The 21,836-nt window shown below is 37.1% G+C and overlaps 1 protein-coding gene across 2 annotated transcripts; it reads left to right on the plus strand.

The window, feature by feature from the left end:
• The first annotated feature begins 675 nt into the window (after positions 1-675).
• Positions 676-11,757, plus strand: LOC113048949 (T-box transcription factor TBX1-like). Of its 2 annotated transcripts, none has more exons than XM_026210931.1 (8): positions 676-1,555; positions 2,604-2,994; positions 6,182-6,283; positions 6,453-6,624; positions 6,920-7,075; positions 7,985-8,052; positions 8,773-8,873; positions 10,685-11,757. In XM_026210931.1, the coding sequence occupies exons 1-8, from the start codon at positions 1,369-1,371 to the stop codon at positions 11,065-11,067; spliced, it is 1,560 nt and encodes a 519-aa protein (XP_026066716.1). In that variant the 5' UTR covers positions 676-1,368; the 3' UTR covers positions 11,068-11,757. The 2 variants fall into 2 exon arrangements, with proteins under 2 accessions (XP_026066716.1, XP_026066717.1); XM_026210932.1 differs by having other exon boundaries at positions 2,655-2,994.
• The last annotated feature ends 10,079 nt before the right edge of the window (positions 11,758-21,836 follow it).

A 21,836-nucleotide genomic window follows, 5' to 3' on the forward strand; every position in this document is an offset into this window, starting at 1 on the left:
GGAGGTTAATGCATGTTTGTAAGTGGGCTTTTTATTAACACTAAAGACGAATTATCAGCTAGTAATTATTTGAATGAAAGGGCCACACACCTCAAATCTTTTCTTTAGAAAATGCATTTGTTTATATATGACCGATAGCATGCTAGGCATAAGATAAACATCCAAAAACAAATAGTGTTAAGCTGAAGTGAAAACAGTGGTGTCGTTAACTAGGTTATCTCATTAGTGTCCCGCCGCTTTCGCCTGTTATTCAATCGCCCGAGTGTAAACTAGATTCAATCCGGTTGCTATCGTTGCAGGTCAACAAAACATAACTTTTGTTTCTATTCATTAATTATAAACCTTGATAAGCCGATAACCAGTTAGATATTGTACACCAGGGTCAAGTGCCTAAGCCACGCGATACACTCCTTACGTTTCACGCGCACTTGGGTCATGATCTAGTTGCACAGACCTGAATGATTTAAAGAAAGACAAAACAATGCAGACATTTCAGGAAGCATGTATTTCTTGCTTACAGTTACTGCCCATTGAGAACGGCCTAATAAATCTAGAATCAAATAAGTGTTAGAACCAAAAAAGGCTTGCAGCCTGGCACCACAGTGGAACTTCCTTAATAAATAAAAATGATAAAATAACTTAAAAAACCACCATTAAGAGCATTCAGCAGCTCAAGAACAATTTACAGTGTGCCCAAGATGTTGCAAGGAACCACTGAGGAACCTTGGTTGAATGCACTGATAGGTCAACCACTTTAAACAGGATTCGTTGAGCGCGCAGTTCATTGGTGTACAGTACAGAGCGTCTGCGCGCACCAGCGGGAAAAGCCACAACATATAATTTGCTGTAAAGTACAGCAGGACATCTGCGTGACGTCTTCTTTTACTTACTTTTTTCTTGCCACTGAAATTTGCTACAGTGATTGACAAGGTCGTATTCAAATAAAAGATCCCGCGGTGAGCATGCACATTTTTTTTCCTTTTTTTTTTTTTAACCGTGCACTGGAGGCGTGAAGCTCGCGCTTCTGACATTCTCTCCCGCAGTAGCTCTTCTCCAGCGAGCCCTAATGACATCACCCAGACACCGCGGAGGAAGAAAACTTTTTTTTAAGTGTGTGTGTGTGCGTGCATGGAGGCGCAATGTTTTAATACCACCGACGTGTTTGAGCAGATCTTTTAATTGGAGCATATAACGCAGAGCAAATTCCGTGGGAATAGTTTGTTTTGCAAACACTGGAGAGCACCGACTCCGCCAAAAGGCCCTTTCTCAAAGAACGCAACTTTGTGTCGTTGTTGTTTGTAGCCTACTGTCCGTGTTCTCGACATGGAGTAGCTCGGAAGCGCTGTTCCTTGCCTCGGTTTCTCGCTTATGGACGACTGTAGTCTCCTTTCAACGAAGGCAAACGCTTTCAGTATTGCCTGTCTGATTTCAGCGAGGGATCAAGCGGGAAACACAGCGTTTGACAAACACGCCACTAGCCTGGACAAGCAAGTGGTGCAAAACTGTTCCAGATCCGTTAAAATGCATTACAGCACAGTCACGCGGGAGATGGAAGGTACGGGCACGATCTTGACGATAACCTTGTGATGTGTCGGGCTCGCTCAGTTTGTTGAAAAACTTTCAGTTGACGCCAAGACACGTGTATTTCAATATTGCATTAATAAATTCAGCACAGCACGTTCCGTCTATTTACACCCGACGCACTGAATAAATAAAACGCCGCGCGCTAATCTGTACAGTACCCAGAAATGCAACTGTAATCCCCCGAATTACACTTCAGCCGCAGCTCGTAAAACAGGCTAGCCATCGCGTGCTCCTCGGATAACACAAACCATACAGTAAGCGTGTGCGGTGCAAACCGAAGCTTGCAAAGTGTCAGAAAGCTAGGAATCTCAGATTCCAGAAGGATGAGCCTGTCAGTCGAGCGATAAAACCAATGGCAAAAAAAATTAACAAAAGGAAATCGCATTCTAGAAATGGACCGGAAAGTTGTTCCTTCGCAACATTAGTTGTTTGTCCGTGTTGCGCGGGTGTTTGTTTGCTTTCTCTCCGTCGTGCCAGCTAACCAGTCTATTGTTAGAGGAGGGCGGTGTGGGCGATACACTTATCCAAAAGTAAATGGGTGCCGGAAAGCCCATTATAAGGGGCGCACTTCTCTGTCAATCAGTCTCGTCCCAAGGCGAGGAAAGACACATTACCTGCAGTTCCTTATCTAAATAGATATAAGAACCGGTTTTATCGCAAAGGGGAGGCCCCATGCGAGAGATAAGAGAGAAGTCTGTATTTCGGTTTAGCAGAGGGGCAGGACAGAGGCCAAGCTTGGAACAGTTCACAGCGCGCAAGTCTCTGAAAACAACGGAGCGCCGATGCGCGCGAGTTTAGACCGCATACAAAGCCAATTAGGAAGGCGTTTTTACAATTTTTAGACATTTCTAACGCGGCTTTTCATCGCAGCTGCTTCGCCTTGTCAATATGCGTTAACCTAGAAGGAGAACGAGTTCTTGGATTCATCACTTGGGACGTCGTGAAGTTCCTTTCTCTTTGATAATCATATAGGTCGAGTCCTGCGCAAATTGTAAATCCGGTTTTTGGAATGATTTCAGCAATATCAAGCCCGTGGCTGACGCAGCTGTCCCATTTTTGCGATGTTGCAGCCTTCACCACCAGCAGCCTGAGCAGTCTCAATACGCCTGGAAGTTACCATCTCTCTCCTTCCCCTGGGGATCCATACAGCCACCACGAAAGCCAGTTTGAGCCGTGCCCTGCTGCCCAGCACGGCTACAGCTATCCCGGATCGAACCCGGCGCAGGCCCCGGCGCAGGCGGACACCGGAGGATCCAGCTGCTCCTCGTCGTCGTCAAGCTCAACGCCGAACAAAACGCTGGTGAAAAAGAACCCTAAAGTGGCCAATATTAATGTACATTTGGAAATGAAGGCGCTCTGGGATGAATTTAATCAACTTGGGACTGAAATGATTGTCACGAAAGCTGGGAGGTGAGTTGACAGATTTCTGTAGTGAACTTTATTTAAAATAAAGGTGCTTTAAAAGGTTCTTCACAGCGATGCCACAGAAAAACTGTTTTTGTTACCGCAAAGAACCATTTAGACAAAGAACCATCTCTTTCTTACCTTTTTATATCCTAAAGAACATCCAAGAACCTTTTGTGAAATAGAAACGTTCTTCAGATATTAAAAGTTCTAAATAGACCCATTTATACAAAAAAAGGTTCTTCTATGGAATCGTGAAGCACTTTTATTTTTAAGTGTATGCACAGAAAAATAATAAACAACAAACTCACTTTCGAAACGTCGTATAATGTTTAACGTACAATTAAATGTGCATTTCAGTAGTTTAAAAATGATTTTAAAACTTTATTTTCAGTGTAATTAAACTACTGATGTGCGAAGCATTAGCTATATTTTTTAGATAATAATCTGTTTAACTTTCTCAACATTTATGCTTTAGCATTTTTTTTTTATTTAACACTGACAAACTTATAATGCGTAACATATAATTAAATGGACATTTCCGAAATTTTAAAATGTTAATTAAGATTCACAATCAATGTACCTGAACTATGATGTGTTAGGATATTGTGAGATAATCAGCCTACTAGTTTAAGAGAGAAAAAAATACTCGACATTAATGCATTTGAAAATACTTTATTATTTGTTTAACTAAAAAACGATGTATATAATTAAATGCACATTTGAGTAGTTTGAGATGTTAATTAAGCTTAATCATCCATGTACTTGAACTACTGATGTGCCGAGCATTATATATCGTGTTTTAAAGACTTAATACGCTCGAAAACCTTTTGGAGCAGCTCAAGACGTCTTCAGATCTATTTCTTGCACGGGAAAGATACATTTATCATCATATTGTCAGAAAGTTCAATAGGTCCGATACTGAATAAATACCATGAACAGTGCATTAGCTTAGCACAATCATGGCCGTTCACAATGAAGTGTAAACAGTCTACCGTGTGTATTTACACAATGATAAGACAGATAGCATGAGATACAGTACATTTTAGCTCACCTGTGTGCTAAAGGGTCCCTGACTGCATGGCTTTCACCATTAATTCACTAGCATATGCATAGCTATAGTGTCTTATTTTTACAGGCAGGTCTGTTTATTCAGGTGAACCTCGAGCTTCAGTTTGCCTTTAAGTGAAAAACAGACCGTGATTAAACGAATGCAAAATAAATTAATATATATACACACTGTGAGACTAAGATAAATGCGCACGAGCGTACACACACACACACACACACACAGACAGACAAAATCACATATGGCCAGGCCTCAGTCAGGAAGTATTATAACTCGATGCTCTAAGGTACGTTTCTATCAACAAATTATCTTTTAAATAATGACGACATGTGGGGAAGGCAAAAGGGAGCACTGCAACTGCATAATAATGAGAATGAGGTCACTTAACCAATAGAAGCACCGCTCATCTAGTTTAGTGTTAATATCTTACAGCTGCTGTGGCTTACTAAAAGTCGGAACAGTTCAATGGGGAATTATATTGCATGCATTTTTATCGCAAACAAATTATACTTTTATTCTGATTAAAGACAACCGAAAATCACTTTTTTTTTTAATATTGTGGCGTCAGCTTTTATCATTGGCTACAGACCCTAGACATGTTTTGCACATAAAAGCGGAGTTTTTTTCTCCCGAGCCCGTAGTGTTCTAATAATATTTTAGCCAAATTTGCTTTGTGTCAAACATTTGCACATAACCATATATATATTTTTAATTTCTTTCATGATGTATCAGATGATGTCACTTTCCTTTCCAATTTTAGAAAAGTATAGCCCATTTAAAAATGTTAAATTTCTTGTCTAACGACAATATAATTTATTACACTAGTTTAGTTTTTCACAGTTTCTGAAATATTTTACCCGATCTTGTATTACTTTATTAGGTTTAAATACTTCCATAAGTAGACCGGGTTAAACTAAAAATTAACCACTTCAGCTGAAATATGACTCCAAATTTAGCATCAGTTTGATTTCAATTAAATCAGTCATTATTTATTATTATTATTATAAATCATTGGTTTATTTTTTTTTATTATTATTATTATTTTTACTGCGTATATTTCAGTGTAAGCAACAGACAAGTAAATCAGTTATTTGCATGCAAAATAAAATAAAAGAACATTTGGGTCAAGAATGAGGAAAAACAAATTTAAAACGTAGCTATATCCAAATCGGTCAAATATAATTGTCACCATTGTAGGCATATATACACTTCAAAAACACTACTTTTATTTAAATAATAAATTAAATAATAAGACTACAAATCACGGGTCAAACAGCAACAACAACAACATTTTCTTAAATGTAGGTTAAACATTATACATTTATTTGCAAGGTGGTACATGGATCCATTTGAATCATTTTACTTATTTACTTGTGGATATAATCGTGACTTCTATTTAACAAGATTAATGACCCCATAAAGTCAGGGCCTTGATTCATAATGATCTGCTTACACAAGATACTAAACGGCGACAGATGTGGATAAAAGAGGAAGATTAAGGGAAAACTGTAATAAAAAAGAAAACATTTTAACAGCTAATATAGCTTAGGGTTGCCCGCGTGTGTGTGTGTGTGTGTGCGCAGACAGGGTCATCTGTCATTCCAAAGGTACTCACTACACTGGATCTAAAAGAAAGCCACTTTCAAAGCTACTTTAGCTTCATCTATCCACAACTAGCGCCTCGAGAAGACTCAGGTCCACTGCACAATGATTCCAGGACTTTCACTGCTGTGCCTTCAGAAGGGGCTTACACGGTTTCAGAATAATGTATTTGCAAACACAGCATGCGTTTATTCTGCAACATCGAGCATTGCATCCTTGTGCGCAGGCTTGTGTGTGTGTGTGTGTGTGTGTGTGTGTGTGTGAGAGAGAGAGAGAGAGATACGCGGTGACGTGTGCTGGAAATAAACGTAGGTAGGCCTAATACTGTAATTGTATGCTTCGTTGCAATTTGTCAGCAACATTTTGCCCCAAAAATAGTTCGCCATCATAATTACAAAGAGAGTCCAATTACAGAAGGCTTTATACAAAATGATTGCATAAATCGAAAACATAGCAGATAATTTACTCGTGAATACAGTAGCATATGTAACTAACGGATTACTTCTGCATTCTCCTCTTCAGACGAATGTTTCCTACATTTCAAGTCAAAATATTTGGAATGGACCCAATGGCAGATTACATGCTCCTGATGGATTTCCTACCAGTGGATGATAAACGATACAGGTACTTGAGTGCCAAGGACAAATACTTATGAGCCGACTATTATGCATGCATCAAAACGAATAAACACCGCAAACGTCAATCATATTTGGTGAACCATATCATTAGTGTTATCCAAAGAGAAGAACTGCCCCAAACTGAGCGCTCATTCTCTTTCTCCGTCTTCCTGAAGGTATGCCTTCCACAGTTCCTCGTGGCTGGTGGCTGGGAAAGCTGATCCAGCGACTCCAGGAAGAGTGCACTATCATCCCGACTCACCTGCCAAAGGAGCGCAGTGGATGAAACAGATCGTTTCCTTCGACAAACTCAAACTAACCAACAATCTACTGGACGACAACGGACATGTAAGTCTTGCTTTTTATTTTGTCGCCGTTTTAACGGAAACCTACTTAAAATACAATTGCATAAAATAATAATAATACTTATATATAGCTTCTTAGTTTTTCCACATTTAATAACTCAAATGTAATGTTTTTATTTCACCTTTTTTCCATGCATTAATTTAAAGTAATTAAAATATGCTAAATAAGAAGTTTCTGTCCATGCGTGAAGCGCGGCACGAAATTCATCTCAAGCGGAGCGGTGCATGATTTGTAATATTTTTCTTACGTCGTGTTCAATTATGCATTGCTTTCGCAGATCATACTGAACTCAATGCACAGATACCAGCCCAGATTCCACGTGGTCTACGTGGATCCTAGGAAAGACAGTGAAAAATACGCCGAGGAAAATTACAAGACCTTTGTTTTCGAGGAGACCAGATTCACCGCCGTCACAGCCTATCAAAACCACAGAGTAAGTGCATCTCACACATTAATTATTACTGCTTTTTAGAAGCATCTTACTGTTGTCACATATGCCCACTGATTATAATATTACCGCAATCACACAATTAAATACTTTATACGGGGAAATATAGCTTAGCTACTTACAGTATCTGCTAAAATTAGCTATTCATTGTTTTGAACCATGCAACTTTATGTCCGAAGGAAAATGAAACCCTAAAAACTCGAAAACACGATCCTAATAGAAATAGCTAGCCTAAATGAGTTAGCGAGAAACCTATCATGAAAATATTTTAGAATTGACTTTAAAATGCAGTTGTTAATAGGCATATTAAAACAATTTCATATGATCGCAATAAGGCAGCTTTTATCAAAATCTAAATGTAGCCTACTTGACTGTCACTGATGACCTCACGCAGCTGTCCAGTGTTTTTCTTCTTTTTTGTCATCTGTCTTTCCTGCTCTGTCTTCTATCAGTTTGACCTCTTGATCTCTCCGCGCGGGCTTTACATTTGTTTTTCAACTCCTTCCGGTCAATCACACACATTCACATCTTCACCGAACGCTTTTCCACAGCCATGAGGCTTTTCATATTTCACATAAATAGTTTCCAATCGGTGTCCAAATAAACGTTGAAATGTGTTATTGTTAATATAAATACAGCCATCGAGTGTCTACGCCCTTATAGTAACACCACATTCGTTAACAGTATCGTATACGCGATTAATTGGAGCGTAACATGACAGAAAAATGAGTTTACAATCAAAGAACGCCTTATAATAACACAAGCTCTGGAATGGACTTGAGAAATGATAACCTGTATAAACAATTTCATTGTCAGAATAGAAATAAATGAACAATATTGGAGGTCAATACCCTTATTTGTTCATTTGTCATGTTTTCACTCTCTTCCTCTCAGATAACGCAACTGAAAATCGCCAGCAATCCGTTTGCCAAGGGCTTCAGAGACTGTGATCCGGAGGACTGGTGAGCTTTTGATTTTTGCTTTTAAGTGAGATTAAAAAAAAAAGCATATATATTGGAAATATTGTTTTGGAAATAAGACCATTGTAATGCACATTTATAAAAAGAATGCACGTGAATGCCCACAGAACAAATACTGAAATATGGTACTGAATCGGAATTTGAAGCATAACTGCATTTTAAGCAGGCTACGTTTTCTCCAACTTTACTTTATCAACACAAACTCAGTCCAACAACAGATTGTCGAATCAACAATATAAAAATACGCAATCCCGCACACTATCAATGCTTGCTCAATATTGAAATCTATTTACACAAACACAAGTACAAGCAACAGTGGATCGAAACGTTGTTTGTGCTTGTGACAAAAAAAAAAAGAAGTAAATATTTAGCAAGTATTGGGATTGCATCTTTTTTATATTTTCAGTCTAACATTAAAAATAGAGATTGAACTAGATTATATCCATTGCCTTTTTAAATACAGTACACATTTTATACACTAAATTATGTATTACATTCATTTTACTTTTAAAACTTCGTTGACAATGAGAAAAAGAATTCATCCACACACACACACAAGACTAAAGTAAGCAGAAATATGATTTATTGCTCTGACAGAATTCTAGCAAAAATAGAATGCCACTCAGACATAGCACTCATTCATACAGACTAAAACAATGCTTTCCGATGCATGTCACTGATTTGATCTTGCATGCTTTTCAGGCCCAGGAATCACAGGCCGGGGTCTCTGCAAATCATGAGTGCGTTTGCTCGAACCAGGAACCCCATGTCCTCTCCCCCACAGCAGAACGGTACAGAGAAAGGTCTGTACACCAAACACAGCTAACAAAACCTCATTTAGCATGAAAACAGTGTGATTTTCTTATGAACATTGCTCCAATATCACAAGACAAATGGTCATATTTGATATATGGATAATATTGTGTGCCTATCACTGATCAAACAGTGCATGTACATTCACATTTAAACACTGAACCGTATTCAGCTGTGATTAAAGCCAATTTACTAGAAATGAGCAACAGGTTCAAATAAAGCCAGTTTGGATTTTCAGTCGAGTGATTGCTCCAGTCTTTGGTTTCTAAGAATCAGGGCAAAACAGTTACATTTGTCTATTTGAGAGCTGCAAATTTCAGTACACAAAGGTTTGAACAGCTGCATGCCCAGAGGACATGCTCAAACTGAGATTTTTCAGTCCTGCGCTCTGTGTAAAATGATTTCCTGTTTCGCCTCTCTGGCTGAAGGACACTTATGACTTATCCTGCCAATCAGCCACAGCACATCTCACTTCACAAGTGAACTAAATTACAACGCTTTTTCATTGCAGTTCAGCTCACTGAACTCATTGTCAGGGCTTCCTAAAGAGCCATTCAGAATGGTGCATCTATACCAACAGACCTCTAATCAACGGTTCGATTGTGCAAAATAATCCTAGAAATAACACGACCACTATGACTCACACCTGCTTATATCTTGCACCATACCATATTTTAAGGCAAGATACCACAGGTGAATAGCGTTAAAAATTAACTAATGGAAAGCTCCCTATTTTTCCAGTTGACTGATTACGTTAAGAATTGCAAACGTTGTTTTTATTACAAGTTTCATGAAATTGCTCAGATATGCAGTTTTTTTTTTTTTTTTTTGCATCTCATAAAATGTGAACATTTTATACGTCCAAAATAGAAATCCGAATACTGGATAGAGATGGTTTAATGGTCTTAAAATCTCTTTATAGACCATAATGTTGTATAAAACCATGAAAATCATATGAACAAATCTCTTCAGAATATACACTGGAAAAATTAACTGGTGTAGAAACACTATGACAAAGAAAGTGCTTGTATCACGGAATTAAAATAAAAATTTAAAGTAGAAAAACTGAAATAGTATTTTCTTGTAATACATACTTTTATAATCTTGTTTTATTCACAACTTTGTGTAAAGTGTAGATAGGAGATAGAGACCCTGGAGCACGAAACCATTCTTAAAAAGCATGGATATATTTATAGCTATAGCCAACAATACCATTGTGTGGGGCACAATAATCGCTTTTTGTTTTATGCCAAAAATCATTAGGATATTAAGTAAAGATCATGTTCCAAGGAGATATTTTGTCAATTTCCTACTGTAAATCTCAAAACTTGACTTTTGATTATTAACATGCATTGCTAAGAACTTCACGTGGACAACTTTAAAGGCGATTTTCTCAATATTTAGATTTTCTTTTGCACCCTCAGCTTCCAGATTTTCAAACAGTTATTATAGCCAAATATTGTCCTCATAACAAACCACACATCAATGGAACGCGCAATTATTCAGCTTTTAGATGATGCAGAAATCTCAAAAAAAATTATGGTTTTATTCAAAATATTTGTGCAGTGTAAATAGGAGATTAAAACCATTTTTATGCTATAAAAAAAAAAAAAAAAAAAACTTTAAAGATACATACGGAAATTAAAATCTATTGACACAAATAGATAAGAGTGCATGAAGTGTGCAAGTGAATTTTGGATGTTTTCTTTCCACTAGTCTGAAACAACATTAAAAAAAGCCAAACAGCCTTAAAAATGCTTAAAATCTTGCTCTCGCTCTTTTGGTTTTGTCCCAAACACAGAGGACAGCAGGAGAGAATACGAGCGTGACCCCAGCAGCACTACCCTCCACTCGGACCCTGCTCACCAGCTGATGTCCCGAGTCCTCAGCCCGTCCCTCCCGGTCCTTGGCAGCCTGCACACCATGCCCCTCACAGCCGGCCCTCGCAGTCCACCCCACGAGCTACGCCTGGAAGGACACCCACAACCCCCCGACACCCTGCACCATCATCCATACAAATACCCAACCACCTACGAACACTATCTGGGAGCCAAAACCAGGCCGTCCCCGTATCCCTCACCGAGCATCAGAAGCCACGGTTACCATCCTCACATGAACCCAGCCACGGCCAACATGTACTCTGCAACAAGCGCGTCGACTCATTACGACTACGCTCCCAGATAATGACCCCAAAGCGGATTTAAATCGAGAGCCGTTCTGAGAAAATACATACAAACCTTGAGTCCCAGACTCATGAAACTTGTTGAGTTTTGGGTCGGGCACATCTTTTGCAGTGGCTTCGAAGCATTGGAAAGAGAAGCAGTCATATTTATTGATGGGAGAAATGTCACATATGTCCTTGTGGAGCATTAGGATGAGCACGGTGGACCCAACATTAGCTCTGGATGGCAGGGCACCTGGAAACTGCAGTATAACTAGTGTTTGGAGCAAGGAGACTTCTTCAGACAAATAATGCATTACCACGGACTGGAATTATATTTTTGTGTTGGATGCACTTTTTTGGTTGTGCTTTTAAAAAGCCATAAATTATATATCACCCTTGAGCCATTGAGCTTCTAGATAGATGGAATATTTGCATGTTGCGCTGTTTTGAAGGTGCTGAAAACTTTTTTTTTAATGCTAGACCACCTTTAGCAGGTCAGTGAAGCTTGTAACGTGGCACTGAAGTACAGCAATTCAAACCAATAAATGAACAGAATGACTGTGCTGAACTTGTAAAATAAACACTAAATATTTTACCTTTTAAGCATGTTCATTAGCATTTAAAAGATTTACTAGATTCAATTTTCAAGGTACTACTACATCTCATTCTGTCCTTATTTGGAGGCAATGCAACTCCCTGCTTTCCTTCCAAGTCAAACATATTTTGAGTACTGGAGAGAAAGAAATCATTGATGCATTTTCAAATCCTGATATGATCAGACTATTTCAACCTAAAAAAAAAAAAAAAAACCCTAACTGATAAATGTAAAAGAAATGGTTGAATATTACTAAATCGTATATATTTAATTATAGGTTTACCTCTTTATTTATTTAATTTTTGCCCAAGTCAAACTATGCAAATTATACACAGACTGAGGCTACAAAACGAATAATAATAATAAAAGATTATGAAAAAAAATAAACAAGATGAATAAGAAGCCTTTATACTTACTGTGCAGTTACAAAACGAAATGCACGCAGTTATAGATGTTACTGCTCAGAATTGATGTAATTCTACTGTAAATGGAAGTGAGAGGTTTTTTTAATAGATTAGCCGTGTTTGGCAGCGTCTACGGTTTCTTCACAGCGTGATTTAATCCCATGGCAGAGGAAAGAAACGCTTGCACACCATTTGACCTCTGACAGCTAACGACTTTCTGAAGCACTAAAGGTTAAACAATGTTTCCAGCTATTTGAGCGACGACTAATTGGTCGTGTCATATATTGTTTGTGGTAACAACTCGATGCACATTTCAAATTGCTCTGCGTTAGTAGCGATTAAAACTAAAGGGGAAAAAAATGAACTGAACTGAGAAAAAAGGCAATGAAAAACAAAACACGAACGAGGAATTCACTATTTTTACGCATGCTAAATAGGCTGCCAGAATCATTCTTAATGTCATAAGTGTATTTCCATTCTGGCTTAATTATAGCCTATTAATTAAATTGTAGACATTCATATTTTATAAATATTCAAAATAAACTGATGTTCTGGTTCCCTTTTTTAAACAAACAAATAAATGAATAATATACAATTTAGTGTATAATTAGGCTACCTACTAGGATACACTTAAAATAAAATATTTACCATATTCACAAAATAGTTTCATAATTTTAATTTATGTACATACTATATATAAGCCTATATATCATAACTTCATTTTTGTTTAGTAATATGCATTGCGAAGAACTTCATTTGGACAGCTTTAAAGATGGTTTTCTCAATATTTAGATTTTTTTTCCCCCTCACCCTCAGACTCCAGATTTTCAAATAATTGCATCTCAGCCAAATATTGTCCTATCCTTACAAACCAGACATGAATGGAAAGCAAAGATTATTTATTCTGCTTCCAGGTTTTATGGTCCCGGGTCACATCTGGTTTACTATCAAAATGTCTTCTTAAAACACGTAATCACAAAGATATAAACTAGTCTTTTTTTCATATATAGAATGCTTATATTCGTCCTAGCTTGTAATTAAATCTTTTAACAATCCGTGTATTGTCAAGTGAAGCGCATGTGTTATTTCCCTGCTGTAGTCTACATTTGGGTCCGGAAGAGCGCGTTTGGGGGATTGGGCCTCCCTTCGCGTGAGCCTGCTGCCGGCTAGAGGTAATGAGTTTGGCCTTCAGGAAGCCCGGGACACCCGGACCCCTGTCCCTTCCGTCAGGGGTCTACCCATCTGTGTTTTCTCTGGTAGCGCTTCGTCTTGATGAGAGGGACGACTGTGTACCTGCATCTATGGATGATGACTGACGGCTGTTTCCAAATGCGCAATATTTATTGGCCGAGTGCACCGAAAATTGTATCCTTCTTTGAAGTCGAACATGATACACACATGCGCACACACACTCACGCACGCACGCACACAAGATCCTAATATAACTAATTTAAAAAAGAATGCATGTTATGTACGCAGTATACATGATTAAACAGAAACGCGTTAACGTGTAAAACCGAAACAACAACAACAACAACATAATATAAAAGCAACACTCTGTAGGCATTGAGTATAAGACGACATTACTGAAGTTATGGACAACGTTACAAAACAGCCTATATATATATATATATATATATATATATAAAAAAAAAATCCACCTTAGTTTTTATGCTTTTCTAGCGCAAGGACTCAGCGTTGTATAAAATAGGCTTTTAATGAACATCCAATACTAGTATTTATGCATCAGTAATAATATTTTTATTGTATAAATATTGTAAATATAAATATTTTGAAAGCAACTCACCACACACATGGACATTTCTCATCAGATAGCAAAGTAAAGGCTCCGTAAAACACACTATGGTTAAAGAAAGAAAGAAAAAAGGTCGCATCTGGAACATCTGTTGTGACAAGCCTATCTTTTGTGTATCTTTCAAGACAGCTCTTCAAAAAAAGAAAAGGAACTTAAGGTGGACCAGCCCTGCGAAGATGTTTACCTACAGCCATGCACAGGTTTCAAATTTTCCCGCGTTTTTGTGTTCCATTTGTCAGCGCCGCATATGAAAACAAATCACCAGCGTGCTTATCTCAGACAACAGACATCGCTTCATTACGACTGAGCTTGCCAACATATAAATAATTTACTGTAACGCAGCCGGTGTTGGGTTTCTCTCTTTCAAAAGGCCATTTCCTCAGACTGTGATTACCTGGGATTATTGTTAGTTTCCAAAAACTAGTCATACCCAGAGGATCCAGCAACACGCCATGTAGAGTCTATTGAGGGTGACTAGGGGTTTGTTCGAGCTGGTCAGGTGACCTCTGACCCTTGGTGCAATAGACCGAAGGGTGTCTGTAGTTCAGGGAGTCGCAGGTTTTTGTCAGTGGCCCGTGTCGAGGTTCTGCTTATACTGACTGCTTAAGTGATCTATTATGGACTTGGGAGGCATAAGCAGAAATCGCCATACATGTGTATTCACCGAATGGATGGAAGCGACCCCTGGAATGGCTGTCTCGTCTATAAAAGTAGGAAGTGCTTACCAATCGGATGAGCTCAACAGAGGTCATGGACAAAGGTACATAAGAGTCCCTAGATGACAAGGCTGATGACTAGGCAGACTGTGAATTGAACTGTTTTGTCTTCCTCTCCGGCCGGCGTCTCACCCGCTGATGTTTTCCTTTAAAAGGACGGCCTCCAAGTTCCCCGAGCTTCCTGTACCGTCTGATGAGATATTCCAGTCTGGGAACGTCCCCAGAGACACGTGCTTTATGGGGCAGAACGGCTGTGGGCTGTTTGAAGTTGCATGAAATCCCATTCAGCTTATAATACCAAGGATGGCTATTATTACTGCATACGCTGACAAAAATATCCACTTTCAAACTCTTTGCATGCTAGTCAACTACTATTAATGTCCGTTTTTGATAATCAGGTAGAGTTGTGCAAAAATAAAACATGTTTGTAACCGGAATTTGAAAACCGACAGGTTTGGCTTGAATCTAAAATTACGATTCTCAAAGGTTCGCTTAATGATTCTTTCAGTACTTTTGAGGAAGAAACATTTGGAAGAAAGTTGCCAATGATTCAAGTATTTTTAGATTTTTACACTTTGGATGATTTTCAACAGCAAATCATTTACAGTGTCATTCATAGGGAATAAAACAACACTGGTCAGGATGTATTGTATAATTCACCAAACGAATCACAAGTTCATAAAAGTTAGTCATTAGAGAATTAAAATAAACTGATCAGTGTCAATTATTTAATTTACCAAAAAGAAGCAGTTTGTAAGAGTCATTCATTCTGAAATCATTACCAAAACATCTGTAAAATCGTGGAACTGGTTCTGAATAAGAATTGGTTCTTGGTTCCCATTCCTACTTCTGAATCTTATCTAGAAATAGTGTAAACAATATTAGATATCAGTTTAGATATCAGAAAAAAAAATTACAAAAAACTACTGTGGTGAGTGAGCCATGTTGTACAGTATTTGCACAACAATACATGCGAAAATAACTGATTTGTGTTTTAGACACATCCAAACACAGAGGTCAGCCTTGTCTTTAGGCTGAAAATAGAGCCGCCTTCATCAGCTCATGTGTTTGAAGGGAAGAACGAAACGAATCCTGCTCAATGAATCTTTCTAACAAACAGGGCTGTCATGCTCTTGTAACCCTGTGTGATGTATGCAGTCCAGAGGGCAATCTTAAACTCAGAGGCAGATTTGGAAAATGTCACTGGATTACTTTGCCACTCAGGGTGCGACTTCAAGAGCAAAACACACCTACTGAAGCACATCAGACCGGGGTAAAGCAAACAGATCGGAGCGGACGGTTTGAGCTTTGCTTGTGACAATAAAACACAAATAACTGCTTTTGTGGCAAACTGCAACCAAACTCTGTGGAGGAGTGTGTTTATATTAGATGTTTTGAAGCATTTCACCAATAGAAACTCATTCATTTGGACACGCAAGTAATGGCAAGTAAAGTCTTTCTAAATGAGACTGAGTTGTAGCTTCACCTCCGAATGGCAGCCAGTCACTAATTTAGGTGCTTTCATTCAAAGAAAATATAATAGCACCACATTCAAGTATCTAAAATAAACTTCGAGTACTTTGTGACAATCAGTTTGAAGGAAATGGCATGGGCCCCTGTCTTTCAATCTCAGCTTTTGCAACTCGTCATGCGGTTTTGTTTGACTAACCAAGAAGAACCAGTTCATAAGTACGTGTATTGTACCGGACCGTTTCGGTACAGGGCTTTCGGTACGGTGCACGTGTGTACCGAATGCAATATTTTGTTTGCGGAACATGGGTACATTTTCGTGTTTCCGAACTAACATATTAAGTGGCGGAAGTCTCCGCGTTCAGCGCAAATCCTGCCCTGCAGCTGATTCTAAGGCCGGTGACACACTGTGTGGCGTGAGCGTGGCGTTTCTGCTGCGTGTCAGTTGCGTGACGGCTGCTTCGCGTTTTCTGTGTCTTTAGATATAAGATGCAAAACTATACGTTTAATTTTTTGAGATTAGTTTAATTGCAACATATCATCAAGAAGCTACTGTTATATATATATATATATATATATATATATATATATATATATATATATATATATATATATATATATATATATATATATATATATATATATATATATATATATATATATATATATATATATATATATATATATATATATATATATATATATATATATATATATATATATATATATATATATATATAAATATAAATAGAAACATACATTTTCTGTAAAGCTCCTTTGCAATGATTTGTTTTGTGAAAAGCACTATGCAAATAAACTTGAATTGAAACGAATCATGGAAATTGTCACCATACATGCTTACTCATCTCAGGCGGCTAAAAAAGGATTACTGTTTAAATGCAAAACGCGTAAACTATTTACCAGAAACAAATGAGCTTACAGTTTAATGACCTGAGCAAGAGCAAACTTAAATCCATAAAAAAAGACTAGGCCATAGAGTGAGAATGATTCCCCACCAGCTGCTTCAGACTAATCTGATGATTGAGCTGCAAATGAACGGCTAAATAGCTGTTGAACCTGGCAGAGAAAATCCCTGAGCCTCAATCGTCGGCCGTAAAACATTAAATCACCTGCAAAACGCTATTTCGATTGGAACATTAGACGTTAGGGTTACCTTTGTCACCGAGCAAGGACTGTTTTGTTTGTGAAGGTCTTGTTGCCAGTCTCTGGTGAATTACATTTGCATTGAAAGGTTCGGTCAACAACGCGAGGGAAGCAAACGCTGGATAAAGATTATACCTTCCCTTGCTCTCTGTGATCTATGGCGGCCGGGAGACCAGATAAATCTCGGTAATGGGCAACAATTTGACATATTATAACGTATTACCAATCTTTCCTTTGAGGGCGTTCTCAAGGTATTTCCAAGAGAAAAGCGTACATGTGTGCTAAGCTTGTGTGTGTGTCTCTCTACGGGAGGCATCTGGTCCCAAAGCTGGAATCGAACTGGACAGCGTAAAATTGACTTCATAAGCGGTATCCGGATAGACTAATGGCTCTCATGCGGGAGAAGACAGTGAAGAATTTGTCGACGTGCTCCTGTTTCTGCTTGGAGAATCAGAGCCAGTCACTCTTGCATGTGGAAGATATAAGCCAGGCAGGTATTCCTGACCCAAGCGGATTGAAGAATGCACCATAACATTATTCTTTAACAGAGGAGGAAAGACAAGCATTGCTTTCGCTCATATCTAAAATCAGATTGCATCCACATCAAAATTCTGGTGCACGGTAATGATGTCAACGGTGAGCAGAAACTTTCCCACAAAGGGAAAGGGAGAGACTTGCTTGATTGCTGCGGCCAAGAGGAACATCGAAAAGATGAATCGCTCCGAGCCGAGATTGGTATGCCTGAACTAAATGCCCATCTGGTCCATATTACAGAGCTGATAATGATGGGTTAATGTGTCTATCTGTGTTTGTTATGCTTCCCATAGTTTGTGTCAGGAAAATGCATTAATTTAATTAAGAGGTCACAGCAAAGCGATAAAAAAGGTAAATGGATGTTTATAGAACGAGCGACGAGGTCTGTATCAAGAAAAAACCATTAGAAAAGCCTGATTTACAGATTGCCATGCTTTATTTAAAAAAAAAAAAAAAGAATAAATCAGAAGTTTAGTGATTAAACATTACAGGCAAGTGTGTTAAATCCAAAAGTCTTGCTAAATTAGCACATCTGTCGATTGCTTTTCCACACAAACTCTATTTAAATGGTGTCTATCCCATATTCGATCACATTCAGATGCAATATGGAAGCATTCATTTGAAACACAGGATTTGGAGTTTGAGAATGGTTATTAGCTTTCATTTATGGAATCTATTCTCCATGGGTCTATATCCTCTGACCTCTTTGATGTCTGCGAGTTCATTTCAGTCTTTATGAACTATCCTTCATTTCTCCATTGGACTATTGATTCCTGATGGGGGATACATAGCAAACTTTCATCTGTGCACGCAACGTGCATGCATATGCTTGTTCTGTTGGCGATTTTCCAAAAACAAACCCCAACACTCACCTTAGGCCCAATGGTGGACTCGAAGATAATAAGTTTACTTGGTCAAGCTACACAAAGGCTAACGGAGTGCCAACTGAAAGAGTCCTGAAATTGGAAATAAATTGGCATTTTTGCACTTGTAATTCCCTTGGTTTATTAAAATTCTTAAACTTGAGATATTCATCATTACTCTTCAGTGTCACATGATCCTTCAGAAATACTTCTAATATGCTGATTGCAGTTCAGGAAACTTTAACAACTTTTGAGTAATTTTTTTTTTTTCAGGATTCTTTGTGTGTTAATGTGTATTCTTTGATGAATAGTACAAAATATTTCTATTTCAGATAAGTGCTTATTCTTGTAAACTTTCTATTCATCAAAAAAAACTTAAAAAAAAAAACATGTACGCGCTGTTTTCAACATAATAATAATAATAATAATGATAATAAATGTTTTTTGAGCAGCAAATCAAAATATTAAAGTGATTTCTGGAGGATCACATGATTGGAGTTATGATGGTAAAAATTCATAACATTTCCATCACACGCTTGAGGCATTTGGCCAATCACAATGCACTAGATAACTGGCCAATAAGATTACACCTTGCTTTTCAGACCAATGATCTTTGTAAAAATCAACATGTTTCAGGAAGGAAGAGAAACAATAATGTACAGTATGTGGGGAAAAAAAAAATAGTTTTTTGAACCTTAAACCACATAAACACATTGCATTACTCCAAAGCAATGTTCTGTTTAACAACTTCATAAAGACCCCTTTGACTCTCTAGTCCACTTTCAGACTCACAGGGTTTATAATTACACTCCATTCCAACTAAAAGTTAAAAAAAAAAATTAGATTTTGCAAAAAAAACATGGAAAGTTTTTATAAGCTCAATAGCAGTGGCGTTGAAGTAGTTTGTTCATGTTTAGCTTTAAACTTCCAGTGATTGCATTTAGGTTTCAAAACATTGTGTTCAATTGTAAAGATTATCTTGAGGAACAAAACATCTTTTCTTTGTTCTTATTCAGGTCAATGGAACCACAGTGATGCTAACTTCTAAGTAGGCCTACAGAAAACATCTATTGAAAAGTCAGATACTTTTTTTGAAAGCGATTAATTGAAACAAGTTGGTTGCCAATTGAGATCGATTTTTCTGTGGCATGGACTAGGCATGGGCTTCTGACCTCACATTGATCACTGAATCCAGTTATCACCACTTGTCCACTTGAGCCTGACAGTCTAGTACAGTAAGGGGTGTGCTGGCATTTTCCAGCAACCGTGTTTTAAGACACACCCCTTTCGCTTTCAAATGCGCTTCAAATTGTGCATTTTTTTTCAACCCTGCAGTTCTAGATTTTGAGCATTGCACCAAGAGTAAAAAAAAAAAAAAAAAAAAAAAAAAAGACTTTTAGCACAACAGCATTGAAAATTTTAAATGACAGCGAAGGAATGTACAAAGCATCCCGCTTCCTCGATCCAGAACACCTCTTGATACCTCCAGCCCGGTGCTGACAGATGCTAGATACCTGAAGCACAGAGTCTGGTGCGATCGTAAGAGGGAGGGACGTTTAATTGAGAAGGCGGCAGGAATGTAGGGACTTTAAAATCTAGTCTGTCCACATCTGTCAATAGTCAGGAGCGAGGCTACCCACCCATAGCCAAATCTTGATCAACAAACGTCTTGCCTATTTACCATTTCACAAACCACTGCAATCACACATGTAAAGTGATATGCAAGCGTAATCACTCTTAGTCAGTGTCAGATGCAAATCAATGCTTATCTGTGCTTGATTAGAGTCACTTGCTTTTCTTCAGCTCACATACTAAAGCTTACAGAATACTGATGGTTATTCAGCTAAATGTCAAAAGTTCCTGAAAAAAATAAAATAAAGATTTTTTGTTATTTCATAAAGACAATGAAAGACAAAAAAAAAAAAAAAAAAAAAAAAAAAAAAGCACATCATGGTGAAATCTATATTTTTTTTCCACTGTTGCATGAAATATGAATACAAGACATTAATAATGTACTAAAAATGTTTTTGAAGAAATAAAACATAAAAGGAAGGTTATTGTTTAAATTATGTGCAGAATGTTTTTATTTTTATTATTATTATTATTATTATTATTATTATTATTCCCACCAAGGCAGCAATTATTTGATGAAAAATATGTACAAATTGTAATAATAATAATAAATTATGTGCACAATGTTATTATTAAATTTTATTTTTTTGTTATTATGCCCACAAAGGAAGCAATTATTTGATGAAAAATATGTACGGATTGTAATAAAAATAATTCAAAATATAAAAATGTATTCAGTGTCACATGATCCATCAGAAATCATTCTGATATGTTGATTTGAGGAACAAGAATATTTCATCTAATTATAAATACTGACAAATGTTGTGCTGCATAATATTTTTTTTCTGAAAAGAGTGTGATTTTTCAGGATTCTTTTACAAATAGAAAAGTTCAAAAGAACAGCATTTATTTAAAAATCATTTTGTAGCATTATAAACTTAATTGCTGTTACTTCTGCGATATTTAATGCGTCTCTACAGAATAAAAAAAATTAATACGGTTTATTTTTTATTTTTTATTTTTTTTATTTTTTTTAATATACCTGTTTTGGAACGACATGAGTAATTGTACACAAAAAATAATTTACAACTCAATCACCTTTAAGCATTAATATATCCTTAACCCAAACATTTTTAATATTTGGTGTAGTTTAATTTTCTATCAACTAAAATAAGATACAATTTTAAGTTGAAGTAAACCTACAATTTAACATGAAAAATTGACTAAATTCAAATATTTTTCTAAAAATACAAAGTACACTACCAGTCAAAAGTTCTTGAACAGTGAGTTTTTTTTTTTTTTTTTTTTTTTTTTTAAGAATACTCTTCTGCTCACCAAGTCTACATTTATTTGATCCAAAGTACAGCAAAAGCAGTAATATTGTGAAATATTTGTACTATTTAAAACAACTGCTTTCTATTTAAATTATATTTAAACCGTAATTTATTTCTGTGATGTACAGCTGTATTTTCAGCATCATTCCTCCAGTCTTCAGTGTCACATGATCTTCAGAAATCATGAAAATATGATGATTTACTGCTCAAGAAACATGTTGATATTTAAAAAAAAAAAAGCAATTATCATACATAAAAAGCCTTTGTGACATTATACACTATATAACATTCAAAAGCTTGAAGTCAGTAATTTTTTTTTTT

The sequence above is a fragment of the Carassius auratus genome, chromosome 30 (genome assembly GCF_003368295.1).
Source record: "Carassius auratus strain Wakin chromosome 30, ASM336829v1, whole genome shotgun sequence".
NCBI lineage: Eukaryota > Metazoa > Chordata > Actinopteri > Cypriniformes > Cyprinidae > Carassius > Carassius auratus.